This window comes from Rhinolophus sinicus, chromosome 18 (genome assembly GCF_057876585.1).
Source record: "Rhinolophus sinicus isolate RSI-liver-muscle chromosome 18, RSI-T2T, whole genome shotgun sequence".
Lineage (NCBI taxonomy): Eukaryota > Metazoa > Chordata > Mammalia > Chiroptera > Rhinolophidae > Rhinolophus > Rhinolophus sinicus.
Window position 1 is genome coordinate 8,088,471 of NC_142518.1, and position 24,516 is coordinate 8,112,986.

General features: G+C 41.5%; 2 protein-coding genes across 6 annotated transcripts in view; both read left to right on the forward strand.

The window, feature by feature from the left end:
- The window catches only part of EGFL6 (EGF like domain multiple 6), a 52,666-nt gene extending 43,605 nt beyond the window's left edge, over positions 1 to 9,061 (forward strand). The window contains exons 10-12 of one of the 2 annotated variants that reach the window (XM_019746249.3): positions 2,511 to 2,615; positions 5,555 to 5,820; positions 8,776 to 9,061. In XM_019746249.3, coding sequence (XP_019601808.3) covers positions 2,511 to 2,615; positions 5,555 to 5,820; positions 8,776 to 8,886 — 482 coding nt within the window. In that variant the 3' untranslated portion in view covers positions 8,887 to 9,061. The remainder of the gene's footprint in view (positions 1 to 2,510; positions 2,616 to 5,554; positions 5,821 to 8,775) is intronic. The other variant, XM_019746250.3, reaches the window with a different exon arrangement.
- Positions 9,062 to 16,083: 7,022 nt separating this feature from the next.
- Positions 16,084 to 23,942, forward strand: TCEANC (transcription elongation factor A N-terminal and central domain containing). 4 transcript variants are annotated; one of them, XM_019746279.3, is made up of 3 exons: positions 16,084 to 16,206; positions 18,179 to 18,304; positions 22,854 to 23,942. In XM_019746279.3, exons 2-3 carry the CDS (start codon positions 18,256 to 18,258, stop codon positions 23,918 to 23,920), a joined length of 1,116 nt encoding a protein of 371 aa, XP_019601838.3. In that variant the 5' UTR covers positions 16,084 to 16,206; positions 18,179 to 18,255; the 3' UTR covers positions 23,921 to 23,942. The 4 variants fall into 4 exon arrangements, with proteins under 4 accessions (XP_019601838.3, XP_074180016.2, XP_088651045.1 ...); XM_074323915.2 differs by having other exon boundaries at positions 16,193 to 16,206; positions 22,772 to 23,942; XM_088794919.1 differs by lacking the exon at positions 16,084 to 16,206 and adding an exon at positions 16,215 to 16,642.
- The last annotated feature ends 574 nt before the right edge of the window (positions 23,943 to 24,516 follow it).

Below are 24,516 nucleotides of genomic sequence, written 5' to 3' on the forward strand. Positions count from 1 at the left end.
GCACATGGCTCAGCATTGTCCTCCTAGAGAGGCAAAAGAGCTAGAGTATTTATACACCAACTCACATCTGACATTGATTGAAGTCTGTTCCCAGGAGGGTGCTCCTGGCCCGCCATAAAAGCAGGGAAGGACACCACTGTGGCAACTGGACCTCCATTCCAGTTGAACCCTCTGCAAGACTAGAGCGAACTTGGAGTCAGTCTGACTTCAGGTCCATGTCCAATTGCAGCATTTAGTGGTCCTACCCAAAGGTAAGACAATGGAGGTATTTATCCACCAACGCCTGTCCATCACTAGTTGACTGCTCTCCCAGTAGTTCCCTGGTATTCTGGTCTGCCTGGCTTGGGCCAGGCATGCTCCAGCGAGCGAATACTCTCGCAGAGTGTTGTGGGTGTTTGCGGTAGAAAGTTGTGTGCCTGTACGGGTGCTGACAGATATTGGTGTGGCACCAACAGCATCTGTTTTGGGGGTGGTGTGGATTAAATCAGAGAATATATTTGAAAGCACTTTGCGAATCATACAGTGCTATACAAATGAAATATTGTGCTCGAGACCAGTCTTGAGTTTTCTCTCTTTAAGAAGTAGTTGCCTATATACTGTTCTATTGTCCCAGTTTTCATTCCCAGTCTCCTGCATGTTGAGAAAAAGTGGGATGTTTGGGACAGATGTGCCAGCACAGTTATAAACCACCTGAAAAATTCATGTTGTACTATTTGTGGGCTGATAACATCAACTTCTCAAACTAGTAATAGTACTCCCTAAAGAATATTGAAGACTAGAAACAAGTATCACTGGGCACCTTTTAGTTTTAAAACTGGAACTAGAAATAAAGTATCTTCACTGGAATAGGGTAAAATAGGGATTAAGAAACAAAGAAAAGTGAGAAAAACAGCAGTGTGTTTGTGCTGACTTGGGATATTTACAAGATGGACGGCTCTGACTTCAGTCTGATTTAGGAGTCAGGTCCAATTCCAGCACTCCATGTCTGTGGGACTAGGACAAATCACTTACGACCCAGTTTTACTTTCCTGAAAATGGGTCTAACTATAGAATTTTTGCGACAATCAAATCAGATGATGTGATGTATGAGAATATTTCACAAATTGTAATAAGTCAACAACAAGCTGCTGCCCCTTCTCTCTTTAGCTTTTTCCCTGTCCTTGCCATTCCTTTCTTCCTCAGCATAAACTGCCAAAGCTCCAAGTCAGAGCAACAGGCTGGCATTAGTTATGAACAGAAGCATCTCAGTCTCACCCCTCTTTCCCAGTTGTGTTTCCTGTTATCTACATCAAGGGTCAAAAGACTTTTTCTGTAAAGGACCAGATAGTAAACATTATAAGCTTTGTGAGCCCTACGGCCTCCTGTAACTACTCAATTCTGTTGTAACTACTCAATTCTGTTGTTATAACTCAGAAGCAGCTATAGATAATATGTAAATGAGTGAGTGTAGTGTGTTTCAATAAAACTTTATTTACAAAAACAAGCAGTGGGCCAAAATGTTAGTATGCTGACTCCTGATCTACATAAGAGTAACTAGAGGTACTGGTCCAAAACTTGTAATGCTGGCCCTGTACTCCATACAGTTGTTATGATTTTGTTAAATTAAGATTTGTTGGGCCGGCCTGGTGGCTCGGGAGGTTCGAGCTCCGTACTCCTAATGCCGAAGGTTGCTGGTTCAATTCCCACATGGGCCAGTGGGCTCTCAACTACAAGGTTGGTGGTTTGACTCCCGCAAGGGATGGTGGGCTGTGCCCCGTGTAATTAACAATGAAAACTGGACCTGGAGCTGAGCTGCGCCCTCCACAACTACGATTGAAAGGGCAACAAATTGATTTGGAAACAAGCCTGGCAGTACACACTGTTCCCCAATAAAGTCCTGTTCTCCTTCCCCAATAAAATCTTTTTAAAAAGATTTGTTAAATAGAGCCCAGGGTTCAACAAAAGATCACAAAAGAAACTGAGATAGAGAAGTTTGTCACAGGTCCTGGAGGAAATACATGGCGTACCTCGAGGGCCCACATGGGAAGGTCAAGGCAGAGTGCTTACAGAGGCATGACCTGGGGCACATTCCTTTATTAGGGTCTGTTTGTAGAGCACCTTGAGGTTGCCAGGATAAGGCTGGATTGGTCAATTCAAATCAACGAGATTGGGGTTTTGGCAAGCTCCAAGGGAGTCTTATCTAAGGAATGAATACACAAGCGGAAGGCCCTGGGAGGCTGGGGAGACTGTTTATCACAGGGGCTATCGGGGAAGTCATATCAGGAACTTACATTTACTTGTGACACCATGGGCTGTAATCTTGGGCATGAACTTGCATGAGGGCTAGCATCAGTTTAAGGTCCCAACAGGCTGCTTAGCCAAACAAAATGGATGCTAGGGCAGCAATACTATGGATTGGCTTAGCTAAACTCTTGACAGAAATAGAAAACATGGCATTGCCTTCCAAAGCTCCAAATGTTAGACATTTTTCTAATGCTCTTAACGATTATGAAATGCACCCTTTTTCTTAGCAGATTTAAACATCTCAGTTGACTGCAGCTTTGACCATGGGGTCTGTGACTGGAAACAGGATATAGAAGATGATTTTGACTGGAATCCTGCTGATCGAGATAATGGTATTTAGATTTCACTATTTCATGTTCTGTGATATGGTATAAGTAAAGAAAACTCTCCAGCTATGGGAGGGTTATTATTCCTATCACTTGTTAGGTCGGGATTGTTTCTCATGTTTGGAAACTTTTAGACTTTCCGAAGTCTCCCCTGATAAATGACTAACTTGGTTCGGCATATTATATGAGGTTTGACAATTAAGTTCACGAACGTGTTACAACAATGTTGCTAACCTTTTTTGATAGCGGAGGGATTATTCGTTATGAATCTGTACCAACCGGACAAACAGTTAACCAAGTTTAATATTTGGAAGTGCTGAAAAGGCTGCGTGAAAAAGTTAGACTACGTAACTTTTCGCCAACAATTCATGGCTCTTGCATCACAGCAATGCACCAGCTCACACGGCACTGTCTGTGAGGGAGTTTTTAGCCAGTCAACAAATAACTGTATTGGAACACCCTCTCCCCTCACCTGATCTGGCCCCCAATGACTTCTTCCTTTACCCGAAGATAAAGGAAATATTGAAAGGAAGACATTTTGATGACATTCAGGACATCAAGGGTAATATGACAGCTCTGATGGCCATTCCAGAAAAAGAGTTCCAAAATTGCTTTGAAGGGTGGACTAGGCACTGGTGTAGGTGCACAGCTTCCCCAGGGGAGTACTTCAAAGGTGACCATAGTGATATTCAGCAATGAGGTATGTAGCACTTTTTCTAGGATGAGTTTGCAAACTTATTTGGCAGACCTCGTATACTCTTCCTTAATTCCTCTACCACCCCACAAAGGATGTTCCAGCAAACTTCCTCCATCTTCACTTTCCTGTTGCTGAGAGACAGAGATGTTGGAATTAACATAAGGTTTAAGAGTATTGGGGAAATGGTAGAAAAAAGTTGTTCCTTTTCCCCACTTTGCTAGCTATAGTGCACTGTAGTTTTTCTTTCTTTCTTTTTTTTTTTTTTTGGGGGGGGGGCGGGAAATAAATCTTGAAAGGAAATAGGACCTCTACCTAAACCTGGAATTTTAGTAAAGTCACCCTCAAAGCATGAAAACCATAATGCATCAAATCAACAACCTGAACTCCTGGACTGAACTTTTGCTTCTGTTGCTTTAGGATTTCTTTCTTTCCACTAAACGTTGGATGTTTCTCAGCCTCAGCTCTTTCCATTGCCTACCTAAACACTATTGATGGGCCTTAGCCTTCATTTTGGGCAGAGCATTTGGCTGACAGATCTCATTTGGAATATAAATTGAATCCCTGTCTCCTAAGGCTAACTGTGTAATTGGAGACAACTGTTATAGCTTCAGGGACTCTAGTTCCTTACCAATTAAATTATTTATTTGGGGATGTACAGGCTCAGCCCTCAGTTAAAAGAGCCTTCTTCTAGATCCTTCCTCTAGACTAATTCATTCCTGAGATCTTTTCTTTCAAGCCCTCACATGTAGTCAGGAAATCCAGATATTCCCTAACAAAAATTCCTTTTAGAATTTGGGGTTAGGGTAGAGGGGGGATACATCCCACACAGCAAGTTATGGGAGTGGGACTATCGTTAAAGATTCAGAGCAAGCTCAGGGCAAGTTTAACCAAGCCAGAGACAGTCCATCTTTGGAGAAGCTATCTTGTTGATAACCAACCTGAGTTTATCCTTTCTTCCATCATGGCATCTCCAAATTTATGTCTACCAGAGCTATATCACACTGGGAGCCCATGGATTATTCCAGGATCTTGACTGTTCACACAGTCAACAATGTCTTAAGTTGGGTTTTCATCAATGGGAAGTCCCCTATTTATAAACACCTGATTCACAAAAGACCCAGGGGTTTGCGTTACCCAAATTGTACTCCCTCCCCTTTTGTACCTCCATCTCTAGGTGGACTTGTCTTTCCCTCCAGAGTTAAACATAAAAAAGAACCATGGGATGAATCAGCATTAATAGAAGGATAAAATCTCCAGGACCAGTTAAACTGGGCTTTACTGAGAGAGAGGGGGAAACCTGCCACAGTGGGTCACAGAAGACAGAATGTAGCTGGTAGAGTTGTCAGATAAAGCATAGGATGCCTAACTTTCAGATCAGCAGTGAATACTTTTTAGTATATCGCAGACATGTTGTTGATTTGAATTTCAAGCTCCACTGGGCATCCTAGGTCCTCAAGTATCTCTAGGAATTGCACTAGTGGAAGACTCCACTCCACCCTAATGTCTTCCTCCTGGCTTCTATAGGAATTCCTCCTCCTCCTCAACTTCTTCAGACCCCATTCTATGAGAATTTTTGCCTAAGTTCATCAAAGCCACAAACAGAAGATTGGAGATGAGCAAACATCCATTACCAGTGGTTAAAAGATACTTAGAAGATGGATACTTAGAAATAGAAGATGTGTTCCTGTTAACCTAAATCAGAACTTGGAATGATACGTTACATATGGTGGTTGAGTTCCATGAAACCATTAGTCCAAAGTAACGTATGTTGTGGATTAAATACCACACTATGGACCCACCTAAGTAACAGACCATCATACATATCATTGTCTCTGTGGGGAAATGCATTCTGAGGTCCAAACAACCAAGTTGGAAGGTTCTGGAACACAAATTCTCCATCAGCTGCAAATTACCTACAGTGCTAAAGGATCTTTTAATTAGATTCTTACCCCACATTTGCTACTACCAAGCTTTGTGAATATGGACAAATTCCTCAGTTTCTCTGACCTTCACTTTCCTTTTCTTGAAATACAACAAAGTATTTTTGAAATACAACAAAGTATTTCAGCTCTGTGATCCCTAAAATCTATTTTAGCATGAAAATTTTGTTCCTGTGTTCGAAATGAAAAGGACTTCAGCTTTCCCTATAGGAGACTATCTACCATTCATTTTTTAATAAATATTTTATATGCTATAGCCAAATCCTTTACAGTGGCCTCATTAAGTGTGCGTTTTTCTTCTCTTAAAGCTCTCGGCTACTATATGGCAGTTCCAGCCCTGGCTGGCCATAAGAAGGACGTTGGCCGATTGAGACTTCTCCTCCCTGACTTGCAGCTCCAAAGCAACTTCTGTTTGCTCTTTCATTACCGGCTGGCTGGAGACAAAGTAGGGAAACTTCGAGTGTTTGTGAAAAACAGTAACAATGTCCTGGCATGGGAGGAGAGCACGAGTGAGGATGAAATGTGGAGGACGGGGAAAATTCAGTTGTATCAAGGGATTGACACTAACGAAACTGTAAGTGGAAAAACAGCATTAAACTAGATATTTACATTCTTTTTCAATGATTTAACAAATAGAACAAAACACTTCCTGATAGTACCTAGGTACGGGGGCTGCAAAGATGAATAAGACTTTTCCTCTACACTTAAAGAGCTTATATTCTGGAGCAAAATCGGCAAGGCAATCAATCAGCACAACTAATGATAATACTTGTCAGGTGCATGCACGCATGTCACACACTCTGTGGAAATAATCTATTTGTGTGTCAGGCTCTTCTCACCAACTTCCTTCTGAACCAGGCTATAAATGCCTTAACATATCAATGAACATCTTGTTTGTTCTATGCCAAGCACTTATCACAATGAATGGAAGCTAGAAGGTCATTTTTTAAATGTTTTTTGAACTGAACTGAGAGAGTGGCTGATGTCTGGGGTCCCTAAGACCACCCTCAGGTTCCATGATTCCTTAGAAGGAGGGAGTCAGAGAACTCAGAAAAACTGATTATAGTTTGTTACAGTGAAAGGAAATAGATTAAGGGCAGAGTCCAGGAGAGACTGGGCAAAAGCTTGTAGCTGTCCTCTCCCAGTTGAGTCATATGGACAGCTCTTAATTCTCTCAGCAATGATGTGTGACAACATGCACAAAATGTTGTCCACCAGGGAAGCTCACCCAAGCCATTGTGTTCAGAGTTTTTGTTGGGGGTCAGTCTGCCTGCATGACTAACTGTGTGGCTGACATTAGTTACTCAGTCTCTAGGTTCTCCAAAGTTCAGGCTAATACTTGTAGGACCTGAGGTCCCACCATAAATCACACTGTTAGCATAAATTATCTGGCATGGCCAAAGACACTCTTAAGAGGTAGGATATGCCAAAGACTTACAGGTGATCTCCCACAAAAGTCACTCTACCTTCTATTGGCATTGTCTCCTCAAGGAGGTTAAGCTTGCGGGAGAACAAACATCAGGAAGGGGATTGTCTTGTAGAAAAGTCTCTTGATAAGAGAACATAAACAACCTGCCTAATATTTTTGTACCAGGGTAAGGAAAAATGCAATTAAATACAAACACAAGTAGGACATCAATTAATTATCCTGGTATTTATGTTTAGTTATCTGGGAGTATCAGCCAGGGATTTCAGTGATGGAATAGCCACCATATCTCAAGATCCAGACATGCCCACCCTCATTATCCCACCTATTTCAGCTTCTGTGAGATGTCTGCTTTTTTAGCTCACTGCTTTTAAAAATTATTCAGGAGGCACATCTTCCTGAAAGCAGTTCCTTCTTGAGAAGAGACTAGGGGAGGAAGAAATTTCTATACCCAGTTGTGCTATCACTCGCCATTCAGTGATAACTTGTTCACAAGAAAATGAATCCAGGGAGCTTAGGGGCAATAGAGAGCAGCTCAGGAAGTGGGCAGTCACAGTCCCTCTTTGCCCCCATTTGTCCCTCTGAGGCTCCCTCTTTTCTCTTTGGAGAGCCCAGGAAAGTGGGACACAGTGGTAACAGCAAGCCTAAAATTGCTTCATCTCTGCCACCTTGGAAACTATTCTATGATTATTTATGAAGCAGGACGAGATGCTGTTGAGGATGGTGAATAGTTGCATGATGGCATTATTGTATGCATGATTCTTAAAGGATCTTTCTTTACAATGCCAATTTCTATAAGTTTGAATTTATTTTTAAAAAAGTTTAGAAAAGACAAAGGGAAATCACTTTACTAAAAAAAATAAGGATTATAATCATTCCACAGTAACATGAGTGTTTCCATATTTTGCATTTTACTTTACACATAAATACATATTTTAATCTATTTATAACCACATTACTACGTACATGTTGTTGTTGAATTCTTTTTGATAGAATTACATGTGTGTCATTTTTAAGAATAACATGTTCCAAATTAAACATTATTTTTTCTCTAAAATTTTTGTTCCAAGGTAACCTTAACCATCTTTGAATCAGAATAATTTTGCTGTCCTCTAAATCTGCTTATCTCTGATATTGAGAATTAAAGAGCCCACTATTCATTTTATCCTCTTTATTACTTCTCTTTATAATGAATGTCTAATAGGTGCTCCATAAATTGTAGCTATTATTATTTTCATAATTATTGACTTAAAAAATATTCTGGTGTCTTTTTCTGATTATAAAGACAACATGAACTATTTTTGAAAAAAACATTATAAAATTGAAGAAACTGATAAACAACATTCAGCAAAAATTTATTTTAATAATGTTTCTTTGAAAATATTTTTGGGTGAATGAGTGAATATAAAATAGTCACTATATATCCTTAATCTTTTTGAATGAGCCATCCCTGTCATTTTGTGTCCAATTTGAAGATAAGGGTGTTTTTTTTCATTCTGTTTTCTATACAATAGAAATTTCTAAAACATAAAGAAGTTTGCTTCTCTTTTGATGAATAAATGTCTTAGATAAAAATGATTACCACCTATTATGAAACATTTTTCAACACATGAAAACAATGGCATTTCAGATAATTTCTGAATATGTGAATCAATATTTTAAGAAAATTAACTATACTACTACAAACTACCAAAATCCAAATATATCAAAATAATTCTCTTTTGACTATATAGTTTTGTATTAGATGTTCACAGGGAATATTTCTTCTAGCCAGTTTTTATTTTTTTAAAGAAAATCATATCTTATTTTTGCTTTTTTTCCCCTTTAAATGGGAATTTCAAAATTTCTTCTTAAACCTTACCCTTCTCAGCTTTCCAGGGCTTTCCAGATTCTCTTAGGTGTTACAGTGACCCTTTTTTTCTCTGAAAATATTCACTCAGTGTGGATTCCTGGTATCTGGAAAATATAATATATTACTATATATTCAATGTCAAAGCCTGTGTCTATGCATAGGGACACATGAGTTTAATCCTCAGTAACAGTTTGATTATATCATTGTTTTAAATATTTTGAAGTAATTTTTTATTTCCTCTCCATTATTAGATCATTTTTGAAGCTGAACGTGGCAAAGGCAAAACTGGAGAAATTGCAGTGGATGGCGTCTTGCTGGTGTCAGGCTTATGTCCAGGCAGCCTTTTATCTGTGGATGGTTGAATGTTACTGTTGTCTTTTATATCTTTATATTTCGCTTTTTATGTCAGTTCTCTGTTTTTTGATATGATATCGTAAATGCCCCTCCATTTTAGAAATACTGAAAAATTGTAATGTACGAACATTATTGTAAGATGTCTTTCTTGTATAAGATGTATCAATATTTGCTTTAAATATAGTACTACTGTGTCTTCTCATTCATTTCTGAATTTATAAAATGTGGAAATGTCAGTTCCACTTTTTCCCCCTACTATATTTGATTTGTCTACATGAGTTGATGAACCTCTCTATCACATTTCTAGATTACAAAAAAAAAGTCAAAACGTTTAACTGTTTGACTTTTATGGCACTTCTTAAAAACTATGACATCACAGATAGACTTCTACCTAAGTGGCTTAGCCTGATCTTTTATGGCCAAACTTGTATATTTAAATGCTTTGTAATAATAATATCCAAATAATCATCTTGGGTCATGGTTTAAGTTTTTCTAAGTAAGAAAGTATGGTTGTTAATTCTATGTTTAGTTATGTGTGTGATTATTTGCTTTGCTAGAAAATGTGGTTTTCATTCTTTTCTCTATGGAAATAATTTATAGTCTTAAAAACTCTTAAAATGAGTTCCTATTATGGGAACAACATGAGTGCTTTATTAGGCCTCATGACTGCAATACAAATTAGCATAAATTGTTGAATTCAAGACCTCAGAGAACTACCTAAAACTAAATTGAGCATGTAGCAGGACTCAAAGAAAAGATGGATACCTTCTTTTCTGTTTCTCTTTTCTTCCAAATTCAAGAACAGCTTTGTATGGTAATGAATCTGAGTGAATTCTTTGAGGATGAAAGGATATTCTGCTTTAAGATTCTGGGTCAGAAATAGCTCCAAGCTATCTTTGAGCTATTACACTGAAAGTCCTTGGGGGGAAAAACTACATTGCTTCTATTTAGTGTGAAGTAATTTGGGCATACAATGTCTACACAGCACTGTAGCTGTATATGTTGGATAACTGGTAGTTATGGTAACCCCCAAAATAGTGTTTCTAGTGATACCAGTTGAAGACTTGCCCAGCTAAATCAGCCCACAGAATTGTAAGAGATAATAAAATTGTTGTTTTAAGGCATTAAAATGTGGGGTGGTTTGTTACACAGCAAAAGCTAACTGATACATGTGTTTTCAAATACTGTGATAGAACTTGATGGCAACCTCCTATCCATTCAGTGACCAAGGAAATTTGAGACCATAGTTGTGGCTTAGAACAAAAGAGAACTTGCAGTAAAGGACATGTCCCTGTGATCCAGGTTAAAGGAAGAGAAGTTGAACCAAAAATGAAATAGGGAGACCTGGGCATCATTACATAGGGATAGAAAATCAATGCAGGAAGCTCAGTTAAGTTGAATTGAATAATAATATTTCATGTTTCTCTAATAGCTATGGCATAGACTTCTAGTTACCTACCCAATATCCATTCTCGCCTTTTTCTTTACTAATATTACTATATACAAATATATTTGGGGGGTTAGAGGGCAATGTGCTCAACTGAAGGCCTTCATTTCTCAAAATCTTCCAGATGGAGGAGGCCACCGAAGCATTGCTGAGGCTTCCAGGAAGGATCATAAAGAAGGCTCTTAGCCGGAAACCCGCTTTTGCCATTTTTCTTCCTCCTTCCTGCCCTCAATGTACTTGTGAAGGCAGGAGCTCTATCAGCTCCCTTGGGATCATAAGGGCAAGGACCACACCCTATGGAGAAGTGCATGCTGGGGGAAGCCTGGGTTCCTGATGACATTGTGGCATCGCCACCTCTGTCCCAGACTGGTTACTGCTTGATATTTTATTAGGTGACAGAAAAGTAAATCCTTTCTTGGCCTACCTAGGATTTCAAACACGGCACAATCCTGACTCAGGTGACCACTCTTCCTGATTCCTGAGGGCTGCTCCTGCCATTTGGGGACTAACTTCTTAGACCTGTAAATGCCCACATGTTGTTTTAAATTCCAGTCAACAGCCTTTAATGTCATGGTGCTCGAGCCTACACTAGCACCGAATCATACTTTGCTTCCTTTGGGGAAACCTAAGGTCAGCTAATTCAGCCATGACTCGCATATCTGTTGTCCCTGGCTACCATCCAATATGCAAACCCCCCCCATGTCATCCATCTTCTCCCACTCTTTCATCCCCACACTGTTAGGGGTTTCCTCTTCTGGACATTGACTCCCACTGTTTCTGCCCCCTCCCCTATCACACATACTCCATTGTCTGGTGAAGGAACTCTGCTCCATCTTAATTCATACCAAAATCTCTTCCTCCATCTCTCAACCATTAGCTGAACTGAGTTCCCTCCCAGGACCACCTCTACCTTTGCAGCCTTATCAAATGAAAGCCACTCATCCTCCCACACTGCACACATGTCCGGGTCGAGTTGAAGGTGGCATCCTCCTTGCCCTACTCTTGTTCACAATCTCTTATTTCTTGACTTCCATCTAAAAGCCACTGTTCATTGGAGGCACAGTTAAATAGCTCTGCATCTCTCTGTCCTTCCTAGACATTGTCATCAACCAATGTGGTAACATCTATGCAAATAACCCATCCAATATCCTGGCCTCACAGTTCTTTGACTTCCTCTATTCCATCACCATCACCTTCTCCATGTCACTGTATTTTTAAAAATCTCTTTCCTCGTGAGTCCAAGCTACAGTCACACAGCTCTCCCGCTCTCCTGTGAGACACTTTTGCACCTGTCCTTCAGTTTTCAGACCTTCTCAGAGTTCTAGCAGTGCCCCCTTGTGGCAGCCTATGTGCATGTGTTTGGCTGCCACCAAGCACACAACAAACAGGGCTGTCTACAGCATCTGCTGTTCCTCCTTTGACCCATTTCTCCCTTTCCCAGTGTCTTGTGAACTCATGCTTCTTTCTGGGTACCCAGAACCTTACAATTCAGTCACCTCTGAGATCTTGGAGAATCCAATCTTGCAGGACTTTTATCCTTTCCTATCAACACTTACTGGTCCTATGTCCCGTTCTGCTGGTCTCTGACAAGTGAAGGGAGACCACCTTTATAACTCAAGCAGTTGGAATCAACAGCTGCAAGTGTAACCTTTACTGACTAATATTTTCTGTTTTATAATTGCAGCTTCCAATGCCTTCATACAAAGGAACAATGGTGCTTCATACAAATCACCATGGTAAGATCAGGGATTCTCTTCTGATAGCTCTCAAATCTCACAGCTACATTAAGATGGGGGCTGTGTCAGTTAGTCTTTGCTGGTAGCAAGCAACAGAAACAGATCTCAGCTGACTTACAGCAAAGGGAGGATACAGCAAAGAAGCAGGAGTGCGCAGGCAGGTGGAAGACCAGTGATCCAGCCTTAGAAATGGACTGCAGGGCTAGAAGCAGAGCTATGGGGGAAGCCATTGCTGATCAGCATGCCACCATTGCCAGAATGACCTGTCACCATGTTACTGTCCACATTACTCTGCTCAAAATTCCTATTCTGGGGAGGGGTGTGCAGTTGGCTCAGCTTGGGTCATGTGGCTGCCCCCTGGCTAGGGCAGATTGGGGCACCTGATTGGCTGTGCAGGAAGTGGCCGAAAGCTGTTGGCCCCAACCCACCGATGTCCACCACGTGGACCCCATCACATAAAAGCTGGGATTGAGTACTTGTCATTATCCCAGCCAACATACCAATCTAAATGATTTACTCTTATGACAAAGGAGTCGATGCCTTCATTCTCTCCAGCAGCTAGAAAACTAGGTGGTGTTTGCATCAGGTTTGAAATGAAGAACAACTAATAAAAACTATTATATGAGTCAAATGATGCAGCAAGTATAATGTGTTAGGTCGTTATGGGGAGGAAATGAGGCTGAAATGGAAAAATGCTTCTCTTGGGCACCGTAAATCAGAATGGTACACTTCTGGCCAAATGTGTCTCCCCCTGAAGACTTAGAAGACCTGGAGTGAACATGGTTATCCTTTATATTGTCGTTGTTGATGAATGGTCCCTTCTGGCAGCACGCCCAGGTTATATCATGAAAGGAGGGCTGTGCATGGTGTGTACAGTGTCAATCCATGAGAATGAGCCTCGAAGCTACATGATGCAAGAACAAAAGGCAAAGAAGCAGCACAGGCCAAGGATTTTTAGTTCAATGCTTATGTCTTGCCACTCTGATGAACTGCTGTTACAAAATGACCTCCCTTTAAGAGAAAAACCTGAGAACCAAAATGAAGTGAGGTATTTCTTGGAGCAGTCCGCATATCAGGATCAGTGGCAGACTATTCCTTCTGGTAACAAGCCACTCTGACAATGAAATCCCAGGGGTAGGCTTCAGTTCAGATTTCTTCACAGCAGTGCAAACGGCAATTGAGTAGGCAGGCAGAGGTTTTTGAATAGAATCGGCGTCCTTTCATCCTATTTCTTTTTGTACCTTTTCTATATTTTCCTGATTAAATGGAATTTTGAAGCATCCCCAGTAACCAAGTAGTATAAATATTGTCTCATTGCCTCTGAATTTCCATTCTATGATCTGCACCAAGAATTGATTAAAGCCAGACTTCCTGGTCCTTCGTTTCTCTGCTAATCTGTTGCCATAAATCCATGGTAGAATAATGCACATTGTAGAGAAACAACAAAAATGGACTCATGGTGTGGGAAAGGAGAACAAGAGGTATGGACATGACCTAAAGATGACTACAGGTACAAGAGAATGTTAAATGGGACTCTTCCTGACTTGGAGTTTCGCCCAAGGCCCTAAAACTGAGCACACTGTTAAGTACACACTGATTCTAGAGACATGCCAGACCATTTACACAAGGCTAAGTGGAGAGCCCAAAGTACTTCTGCCATCTATGGCCCCTCACCCCTCTTCAGCTTATGTAAAAGAGTAGGAAAGTGTGAAAGAGGGCTGTTCAAATTCTGGAAGCTTGCTCCTGCCTACCAGGCAAGTGGAAGGGACTTTGAGAGAACCACTTGGAGAGATTGGCAGGTTCTCCTGTCATGAAAGGGCACAAGAAATGGTGCTTGACTCTTCCGAAAAACTCAACAGGTGAGAAGCCAGCTGGGGCTGCCTAAGACTACCTACCGTGTTTTCCGGAAAATAAGACTGAGCCGGACCATCGTCTCTAATGCATCCTTTTTGGAGCAACATTTTTTGCTCCCAAAGACGCATTAGAGCCGATGGTCCGGCTCGGTCTTATTTTCAGGGAAATACAGTGTGAGGGCAGAGAGTGGCTGCAGAGGGAGCAGCTTCAGCTTCCAGGGCTTAGTGAAGGGCAGAGTTGCTGGGGTTTTCCCGTCGGCTAAGTGCACATCAAGCAAATAGCTGACCTTCGGCTGTTTTGTAAGGACTCTGCCCAAGAGGCCTGTCTGCAATGAGGTGACACAACAGAAAAAGGCCGGGTGGGGACATGCCACCAAAAGCAGGAGCTGGTGTTCAACCAGACAGTGTATCATCTGAGAATAGGTGAGAAGGGGCTCCCAGCAACTGGGGTGGGGGGAGTGTCTCCAAAAAAAATCCCAAAAGAACAAAAGAGGCAGCATTTGGACATTAGCACACAGAGAACTCCAATACCAGGTAACAACATTATTAATTGTATGACAGGTAACAACATTATTAATTGTATGAAATAACCTAAATTAATTTTTTTCACAGTTCTGGAGCCAGATGTCCAACCTCAAGGGGTTGGCAGGAGGCACAATCCCTCCATAGCTCTAGGGGAAAATCCCTCCTTGCCTCTTCCAGCTTCTGGTGGCTCCAGGAATTCCTTGGTTTGTGGCTGCACAACTCCAATGGGCATCTTCATCTTCATGTGGCCTTCTCCTCTGTCTCTGTGTTTATTTCCTTTTCTGTATCTTATAAGGACACTTGTCATTGGATTTAGGGCCCACCTGGGTATTCCAGGATGCTCTCACCTCAAGATCCTTAATTATATCTTCAAAGACCCTTTTTTCCAAATAAGGTCATATTCAGAGATTCTGGGGGTGCGTATCTATCTTTGGTGGGAGGACCACCATTCAACCTACAACTCAAACCAACTGAGACCTTTTACCGCTCCTTCCTCCTCCTGCCCTCACTTGAGAGAGACCAGAAAATAGTGGAGGAAGCGCAGAAAGGGTGCAATAAGGTAAGTGAAGAAATTGATCCATGTCTTTCCCCTTTGCTGTTCCACAGAGTTACAGACCACACCTGAGCTGAGGAAAGGTCAGAGCTTTTAATTGGATGAGTAATTGAATTTTTTATATTAGATTAGAATGGACTTTTTAACAACCTAAAAATAAGATTATTTCTTTATACCTGAGAGTCTTTGGAAAAGCTGTGGGATTTACTCAAGCCTCAAGCTCCAGCCCTGGAGGAACCAATGGGCAGGGGAGAGAGCCCACAGAGGTTGTTTCAAGGCAGTGGTGAGAAAAAAAAAATTAAGAGTCTCTTCGTACATATACACTATGGAGCCCAGCCTGTTCCATAGATTTATACGTGTTGCACTGTTCTGTGATCGAAACAATCTTATTGCAATAGCCTTTTAAAACTAAAATCTCTTAGGCTATATCCAGGATGGACCGGCAGTATTTCAACAGTTTTTAAAACTGAGTCGCTGCTGGGTTTTGTTTACTTTTGTTTTTTTACTAATTAGATTTAAACTTGGTCTGTCTTCCCTCCTTCTGGGTAAGGTGTATTACATTGCTCAATCATAGAATCACCTGCTTCCTGATAGCATTCAATCCAGAGCAAAGCCCTGCTTCCTTGAACCTTCCCCCAAGGGACCTTATAGGAGGGGATCAGCAAAGAAGGCTGCCACATTCTCTAGTTCTACCATCACTTTGGTTTTATTGAACCCTTGCACGGAAAGATGTGTACAGATGAGTAGCGCGGGATGCACATGGCTACTTCATGACTGTCTACTACTTTCGTATCAAACTGATGCATGCTAGGGATGCAGTAAATACTGTTGAATTAATTACTGCGTTAAATAGATAATTCATATTTTTGTCCAAAGTTTTGTCAACATTTAGCTGAGCACTGTCTTGACTGGAAGCAAAAAGGGTAGGCTACAGAGTAGTTCAACAAATCTTACTGCCCAAAAACGTTAGTCGGGCTAGTTTTTTTCAACTCATGCCAGGATGCTGGGCTACAGGACCTCCGCCACCTAGCTGCGGAGAGGCGGGCCCACGGGCGCTGATCCTCTGCGCAGGCGCCATTTCCACTGCACGCACGCGCTGGATCCAGGCTGCGGTCTTGGATTGGTTGAGCCGTCGTGGTCCCGCCCTGGGAACCGGAAGTTCCCTCAGAGCGAGGGGGTCAATGAGGGCAAGTAGGCGTCGCCTGCGCTTCTCGGTGAGACACATTGCGGGTTGACTGGGGTCTCGGCCCACCCTTGCTTGGGGAAACCCACCCCTGCCCGGGGAGGCTCTCGGTGTTTCTTGGGCCGGGTAGGCCCGAACGTGCCCTCGTCTCCTCCTCTCCAGCGGAGGTCGCGGCGTGGGCAGATTTCTCCGTGCCGCCGCTGCTTCTGGGCTGGGGGCCAGACTCACCCGGGGACGGTTTGCCTCTGGCTTTGCTTGTCGCACCACACCCATTGGAATCCGAACCCGGACCAGAGCGGGCCCTTAGACTGCTCCCTCCCACTCGCTGCACCTTTGCTAGGGATCATCCTGACGTGAGAGGACCCCAGCGCAGTATTGAGTGGCTGTTCAGGAACTGCAAAGCCCCTACCAACATTTGGCATCATTTCTCTCCGTAGACGGAGGGCTCCCTGTGTAACTGGAGAGGTGTATGTGTTACGGCTAGAAACTTAAATTTTCTCTTTAGATTTTAGATCTAAAGGTCTAAACGGACCTAGGTTCCAGCTGATTTGTTAGCAGCCTTTGGAAATTTTTCTTTGATCCCTTTAGGGTTTAGGCCATATGTGTGTACCTTGCCCATACTGTAGTATTAGTTAATATTTACAAGCTTTTAATATGCATTTGGTCCACGGATATTTAGGGCCCACTCTTGCTGGTGCTGTGCAAACTCTATTTTTAATATGTATTCAGAAGGTAGGGGTATAGGTGTGTAAGCATCTATATTAGCATATGCACTAGGACTGTGGTGTCCAATGTGGTAGCCACTAGCTACCTAAGTGTTGAGCACTTAAAATATGCCCAGTCCGAATTGAGTTCTGCAGTAAGTGTAAAACAGCGAATTTTGGAGAATCAGTATGAAAAAGAATATAAAATATCTCAGTAATTTGTTTATATCAATAGCATCTTAAAATGGCAGTATTTTGGATACGCTGGGTTAGATAAAATATTAATTTCACCTGTTTGTTTTTTAACGTGGCTACTAGACAATTTTAAATTCTGTCAGTGGCTTGCATTACATTGCTATTGAACAAAGCGTTGCTCTAGAAAGGAATCAGCAAACACTGGCCTGCAGCCGAATCCAGCATGCCTGTCTTTGAAAAAAATACTTATTGGAACAAAGCCATACCCATTCATTGATGTATTGTCTATGGCTGTTGTTCTTCCGTGAGAGCCCAGAGTTGGGTAGTCCATACAGAGATTTGATGGACTGCAAAGTCTGAGATATTTACTATCTGGCCTTTTACAGAAAAAATTTGCTAACCCCCTGTTCCAGAACAGTGCCTGCTGTGGTAAATATATGTAAGCCTTTTCATTGTAGTCCTGTGTAATTGTCAGTCAGGCTTACAGTGTAACAGGCATACACTTCTAAGGACTTTATAAGGACTATCTCGTCTGATTCTCATATTGATCCTAGGATGTTGGATATCCCCCATTTTGTAGATGAGGAAATTGAGGCACAAAATGGTCATGAAATTTACCCAATGTTCTCAATACTCCTTACTTCTGGGAACTGTACTTTCATGACCTTCCTTATTCACAAGTGCCTTGACGCCTGGAACTCACTTGATTAGTCCACAGTAGGCACCATGCTCCCTTTTTGTTTGTTTGTTTGTTTTTGAACTCGAATTTTTTAAATAACTTTTTAACTAGAATTGAGATGAGGTTGGTCTCATGGAAGAAGCTGAGGGGCGCTGAGCTTAGGTGCATTGGGTACAAGCAAGGAGATCTGTAGTGACCAGAAAGAAGCTCACAAGCAGAGAGGAGAGCATCCTGGATGCTGTTTACTCATTTAACAAAAAACATTTGTTGAGTATTAGCGCTGGCCAGGTGTTTGCCAGGTGTGTATCAGTGAATGGAACAAACGTCATTCTTAGGGTCTTGTGCAGAAGACAGACAATTAAAAAAAAATTAACATGGTATGGACCATAAAAAACAATGTGCAAATACTTGATGTTTTTTTACAGGTTTCCTCATCCGTAAGATGGAGATAAGTTGTACATCTGTCTCGGTTCTTGTGAGGATTGAGATGACATGAGTGTGTATGGCACGGAGTTGCTCAATAAATGTACATTGTCTTCCACTGTTAAGAGGTAAGTGAGGGAATGAATATAAGGAATTGGGGGCATTGTGTCATTTTAAATATGACAGTCACCAGTTGTTATTTGTAGGAAGGTTCTCAGGTGAGTTGCGCACAGCACATGTTTTTCACATTTTCTGATCTAATGTCACTCATCTAGCAAAACCCGAAGTCAGGTTCTGTGCATTCCGTCTAGGAGCAGGGCAGGAGCTGTCCTTGGGCTGATAACAGCGTAACTGGGACGGGCCTGCTGCAGGAAGGGAGTTGTGCCTCTCCAGTGGTGGCAGTGCTGGTTTAAATCAGAATCACCTGGAGAACTGAGAAAATACCCAGGCCTACTTTCAAAGATTCTAATTCATTACCATGCTATCAAACAAGGGCCTGGCATTGTTTGTTTTTGTTTTTGTTCCTTAATTTCTCCAGATGATTCGGATTTGCATTCAGGACTGAGAATGACTCATTGTGAGAGACAGGCTAGGCTCAGGGAGCTTCTGGTGCAAAGGCTCAGAGCTGTGAAATGGGCAGTGCCTGTCGGTGGTTCTGTGGGGTCACGGAGGAGGCTGGAAGGCAGCTTTTCATCACCTGGCCAAGGACCTTAACTCCATCCTGAGAGCAGAGGGGAACCTCTGACGGGCTTGAAGGGGGGAAATAAAGGACTATCTTGCTAAGATCTGTACTGGAAGATGACCCCTCTAACAAAGCGCCATGAATCAGAGTGAAGGCAGTGTAGACGCAATTGGAGCTGGCCCGATGGTGGCAGGCCCAGGTTCAGTTTCAGTATTCTTCCTGTGTCCTTTAATGGCCAGTATCTGTCCTTGTGGAGTGAAATTGGCCGGTTTCTTTGTATTCTTTCCACTGGGCTGGAAGGTCCTTCAAGTGTAGAGACTCAGCATCTATCATGTACTAGGTACATAATATATATTTATTGAATGAGTTATGTAGAACTCAAAACTGGACATACAGTTTGCTTTGTCTTTTTATGGCAGTTCTCAAAATTTTGTATCCCAGTTGTTTCCACACTATACCCTCCTAGGGTAATAAATGCTTTATAGTCACATGATTGTCCCACAGGGGGAAGAGAAAGTTTAACAGGATTTAAATGCTGTTAAAAATATGGAGGAGAATGGAAAACAGTATGGCAGATCCTCAAAAAATTAAAAATCGAATTACCATATGATCCAGCAATTCCACTTCTGGGTGTATACCCAAAAGAATTGAAAGCGGGGTCTTGAAGAGATAATTGTACCCTTATGTTCATAGCAATATTATTCACAAGAGCCAAAAGGTGGAAGCAAACCATATGCCCATCAACGAATGAATGGATAAGCAAAATGTGGTCTCTTCATGGAATAGACTATTATTCAGCCTTAAAAAGGGAGGAACCTCGATACATGCTTCAGCATGGATAAACCTTGAGGATATCATGCTGAGTGAAATAAGTCAGTCACGGACAAATACTGTATGATTCCACTTATATGAAGTATCTAAAGTAGTCAGATTCATAGAGATAGAAAGTAGAATGGTGGTTGTAGGGGGCTAGTGGGAGGAAAGGAATTGTTTTCCAAGACGAAAAGAGTTCTGGAGGTTGGTTACACAACACTGTGAATGTACTTAACATTTCTGAACTGTACACTTAAGGGGTAAGATGGAAAATTGTATGATATGTGTAGTTTTCCACAATCAAAAATTAAAAATAAATAAATGAGGAGAGGTAAATAAAGGGACATGTGAAGTGAAGAGCAAAGTGCTTATACATGAATACATCAATTTCTGTAAGTTTATGTGTGTAAAGAACAAGTTTCGCTGGTAAGACAGACTGCTGCTGGCATGGCACTGAAGCCGTGGAGTTCCAGTTAAATCTCCTTCAGAATCTCCTTGAGACTCTGACCCTTCGTTGAGAAATTCTGATCTGACCTGAGTTAAATATTGCCTAACCTCCTTGTGGGCACTCTAGACCTGTCTCTTATTAACTGACATCCAGCAAAGTTCAATCCTGCTTTCTGCGGTAATGATGCATATAGAATGAATATAGAATATGCAGGCAGGATAAATATTTCTTCTTTGTTAGGAAAATTTCCAGCATACGGGGGAGGGCTTGAGAACCTCACCATGACATGGCTGCTTGACTTCCTCCAGACCCCACGATCCCAGGCAGACATTTTGAGAGAAACATCCAGCAGTTGAGGGCATGTATTTTTTATTCTTCTGTGCCATCTTGCCTAGTCGTTGTTTACTGAGCCTTTGATTCTTAGGAAGACCTCTTTTACTGTTGTTAGTCTTTAAAAGTGGAATTTTAAAAAGGAAAAACAATGATCTTGAAGTACTGATTCCTGATCATTAGAAAAATAGCCACTTAAGATCCTGAATTGATGACCCACTGACTGACTGTTAAATGACTTAAAAAAAGAAAAAGTGACAAAAAAAACTGCCCAGGTTGTCTACACTCCAGTTCCCTCTGGAAGTAAAAATGTAAGACACAGAATCTTGGTCATCCTTGAGCTGTCCCAGCCCGAAAACACCAGGAGAAACCTCATAGTTGTGGCCAAGGGTACTTAATTCTTTATATTTGGTAATAGAGTTTGAGGGGAGAGTCAACCGTTTTAGATTCAGTGATAGACTTCTGAGGAAATTGCGAGTGCTAATTTGCATGCAAAGTCACAGGTGATGTAGCCCCTTTGCGATATTCTGATTCTAGAGGGAAGGTTGATTGATCTTCCGCTTTACCGTGCCATTTTTCAGTAGGTGCACATCTTAAACGTATAGAGTTTCTCATGAAATTATATTAGACTAATAACTTTTCTGATTATGAAATAATACATACTCATCATAGAGAATACAGAAAAGGTTAAAAGAACAAATCTTACCAATCACAAAATGCCACTGTCTAAAATTTTGTGTATCTATTTTTGGCCTTTTCACTTGTGATTTTTAAATAAAATTTGGATCAGACTCTATGTGTTGTTTTTAAATAACAACTTTATTCAGATGTAATTGATATACCATACAATTCACATTTTTAAAGTGTACACGTCAGTGGTTTTTTGCTATATTGACAGTTGTGTAACTCATCACCACAATCAACTTGAGAGAAGATTTTTCACCTCCCCCAAGAAAAACTCTCCCCCCCTTAGCAGCCACTCCCCTTGTCATTCTACCCCACTGGTCACTCCTGCTCCCCAGCCCTAGCCAACCACAGATTTACTTTGTGTCTCTATAGATTTGCTTATTCTAGACATTTCATGTAAGTGGACTCGTACGATATTTGGTCTTCTGTGTCTTAGCATAGTGTTTGCAAGGCTCATCCATCTAGTATGTATCTTTTTATTGCCAAATAACATTCCATTGTATGGACATACTTCATTTTGTTTATTCATTCATCAGTTGATGGACATTTGGGTTGTTTCCACACTTTTCATCTATCATGAATAATGCTGCTATTAATATTCGTGTGTAAGTTTAACTATTTGGAACCTAGTTTCTTCTCAATTTGAAGAAAATTCTTACATATATAGCCTCCCTGTCTCTTGTTTCCTTAAAGTAAATTTATAAAAGTAGAATTGCTCACTAAAAGGACACTACATTTTACAGCTCTTGTCAGATGGTTTCTAGGGAGACTGCGTTTATTGTCTGTAATTGCTTCAGTGTTGTTAGCCTGTGTACGTTCAGTGGTGGTTATTTAATATCAAGTGTTATAAAATGGGAGTCCATGGGTTTTTTGAAGATTATGTATCAAGATTATGTATATGTAGATTATGTGGAAAGAAAAATAGACTGGTTAGGTAAACATTTGCCTGCCCAGGATGAGATCCACACAGACATAATCATTAAGCAACTTTTTACACCTAAACATTAAAAAGAGAAAACAGTTAAGGGAACCAAACTCTGGCCTAGGGACCAATTAGTCCAGAGTCATAAATCCTTAGGATAACTTAGTCGAACCTTTTCTGATTGTTCAGAAGACGCAGATGTCAGCACAGTGGCGCCTGTTGACTTTGGGGCCCGTCAGACCTGGTTCCGTCTGCCTCCCAACCTGTGCTAGTTCATTTTTTCTTTAGGTTCCGTGGGACATCAAAACAGCATTTCCTTTGTGCCCTGTTTCTCATTCTTGTACATTCAGAAAAGTACCACTTAAAGATGATCAAATCAGCAAGTTGAGTTAGACAGCGGAGTATGGGGGGACGTAGTCCAGCCTCGCTCAGCCTTACCCTGCTGATGCTGACACTGGCATGATTTCATCCCCAACGTGACCACCAAATTCCATCCAAAGGAACTGACAAATCTTGATCTGTAAAATTAGAACTGGAAAAAATTGTAGCAGATCTTCCAGCAAGCTTCTTTAAGCAGCTGTTGATGCAGAAGCTGTTTGCAGTGCCACTTTTTTTTAACTGCTGAGAATCAGACTTTTGAAACTAAACACCACCACACCACAGATCCCATTTTCTAACATGTCGCACCCATTTTTATGACCTAACTCTTTTAGAAAACACCACGTAGGTAACTGGCAGGAAGCTGTGACTGGCAAATGCAAGCCTAAGAAAATGGAAACCTCTTTCTCTTCGCAGCTGTAAAAATGTCTGACAAGACCCAGATCGCTGCGAGTGCTTCCCTTATTGAGCAACTGATGTCTGAAAGGAACTTTGAGGATCTTGGCAACCACCTGACTGAGCTAGAAATTCTTCACGTGACTAAGGAGCACCTCCAGCAGACAGATGTGGTCAGGGCTGTGTACAGAGTCCTCAAAAACTGCCCCACCGTGGCTGTGAAAAAGAAAGCCAAGCGTCTTCTGTCAGAATGGAAAGCTCTTTATAAGGATCCTCATTTCAAACCAGGGGAGAGCCCTAAATTACTCCCTATAGGTGGACATGAAGAAAACGCAGGCCTTGCTCATGACGCAAGTCAGGATGAGGTTTTGGGCGGCTCCAGTTCTAATTCTTGGCTAGCGTCCCAAGATGTTATGGCAAAAGCCACGGAAATGCTTGTGCCTGAAAATAGCCCCCGTGCAGTGGTACCTAAGGAAGAGCACATCAAGGCTGCTGACCCTCAGTCCGCTGACAGGAGACCAGATGAGTTGCTGGATCCTGCAGTGCCCATGAGAACGAAATGCACAGAACTTCTTTATGAAGCTTTAACTAGTTCTTCCGCACATCAGCCCAAAGCTGACTTGTGGCAAAACTTTGCAAGGGAAATCGAAGAGCACATTTTTACCCTTTATTCAAAGAACCTCAAAAAATATAAAACTTGCATCAGAAGCAAAGTTGCCAATCTGAAGAACCCCCAAAATTCTCACTTACAACAAAATTTGCTCTCCGGGGCCACGTCTCCAAGAGAATTTGCCGAAATGAGTGTCATGGAAATGGCAAGCAAGGAACTGAAACAATTGAGAGCCTCCTACACGGAATCTGGCATACAGGAACATTATCTTCCCCAGGTGATTGAGGGCACGCAGACAAAGAAAATAAAATGCAGACGCTGTGAGAAGTTCAATTGCAGGGTCACTGTAATCGCCAGAGGAACACTTTTCCTTCCAAGTTGGGTGAGGAATGCAAACCCTGATGAAGAAATGATGACCTATGTAATCTGTAATGAATGTGGGGAGCAGTGGTACCATAGCAAGTGGGTGTGCTTGTAAATAAATATTCTCTTAACAGCCGGTAACCAGACTGATACCTTCTATTTGTACCACCCTTTTAGGCTTGTTTTTAATCTCTTGTGCACACTTTTTTTGTTTTCCACTAGTTTCAGGTGTACAAAACAATGTAATAGTTAGACATTTATCATTTATATCCCTCACACAGTGACAACCCCCCTCTCCCCATCCACTACCCCTCTGACATCGCACACAGCTGTTACATTTCCACTGTCTCTGTTCCTAATGCTGTGCTCCGCTTCTTGTAAATATATATATATATTTTATATATATATATATACACACACACACATATACATATATATATATATATACACACACATATACACATATACAAACTTGTAGTTGACATTCATGATTGTTCAGCTTAAGCTTCAGGTGTTGTACACACTATTTTTAAAACAATCCTAAGAAGAAGGAAAGAATGGCGTTTCTGAAGCTCACACCACTATCACTAAAAGTTGATGGTTTGGGGAGAGAGAGTGGTGACTCCATAACCACTGTGTTGCTGGCCACTTAGTACTTCGCTGTACTCAGAGTGTGGTTGAGGGCAGCTCAGCATAACCTGGGAGATTGTC

Excerpts from the sequence above, each read along its gene's own strand:
- TCEANC (XM_019746279.3), top strand. The coding sequence starts at position 18,256 with ATGGCACGGAGTTGCTCAATAAATGTACATTGTCTTCCACTGTTAAGA. Across the intron at positions 18,305-22,853 it reads TTGTCTTCCACTGTTAAGAG|CTGTAAAAATGTCTGACAAG; the intron begins GTAAGTGAGGGA and ends TTCTCTTCGCAG.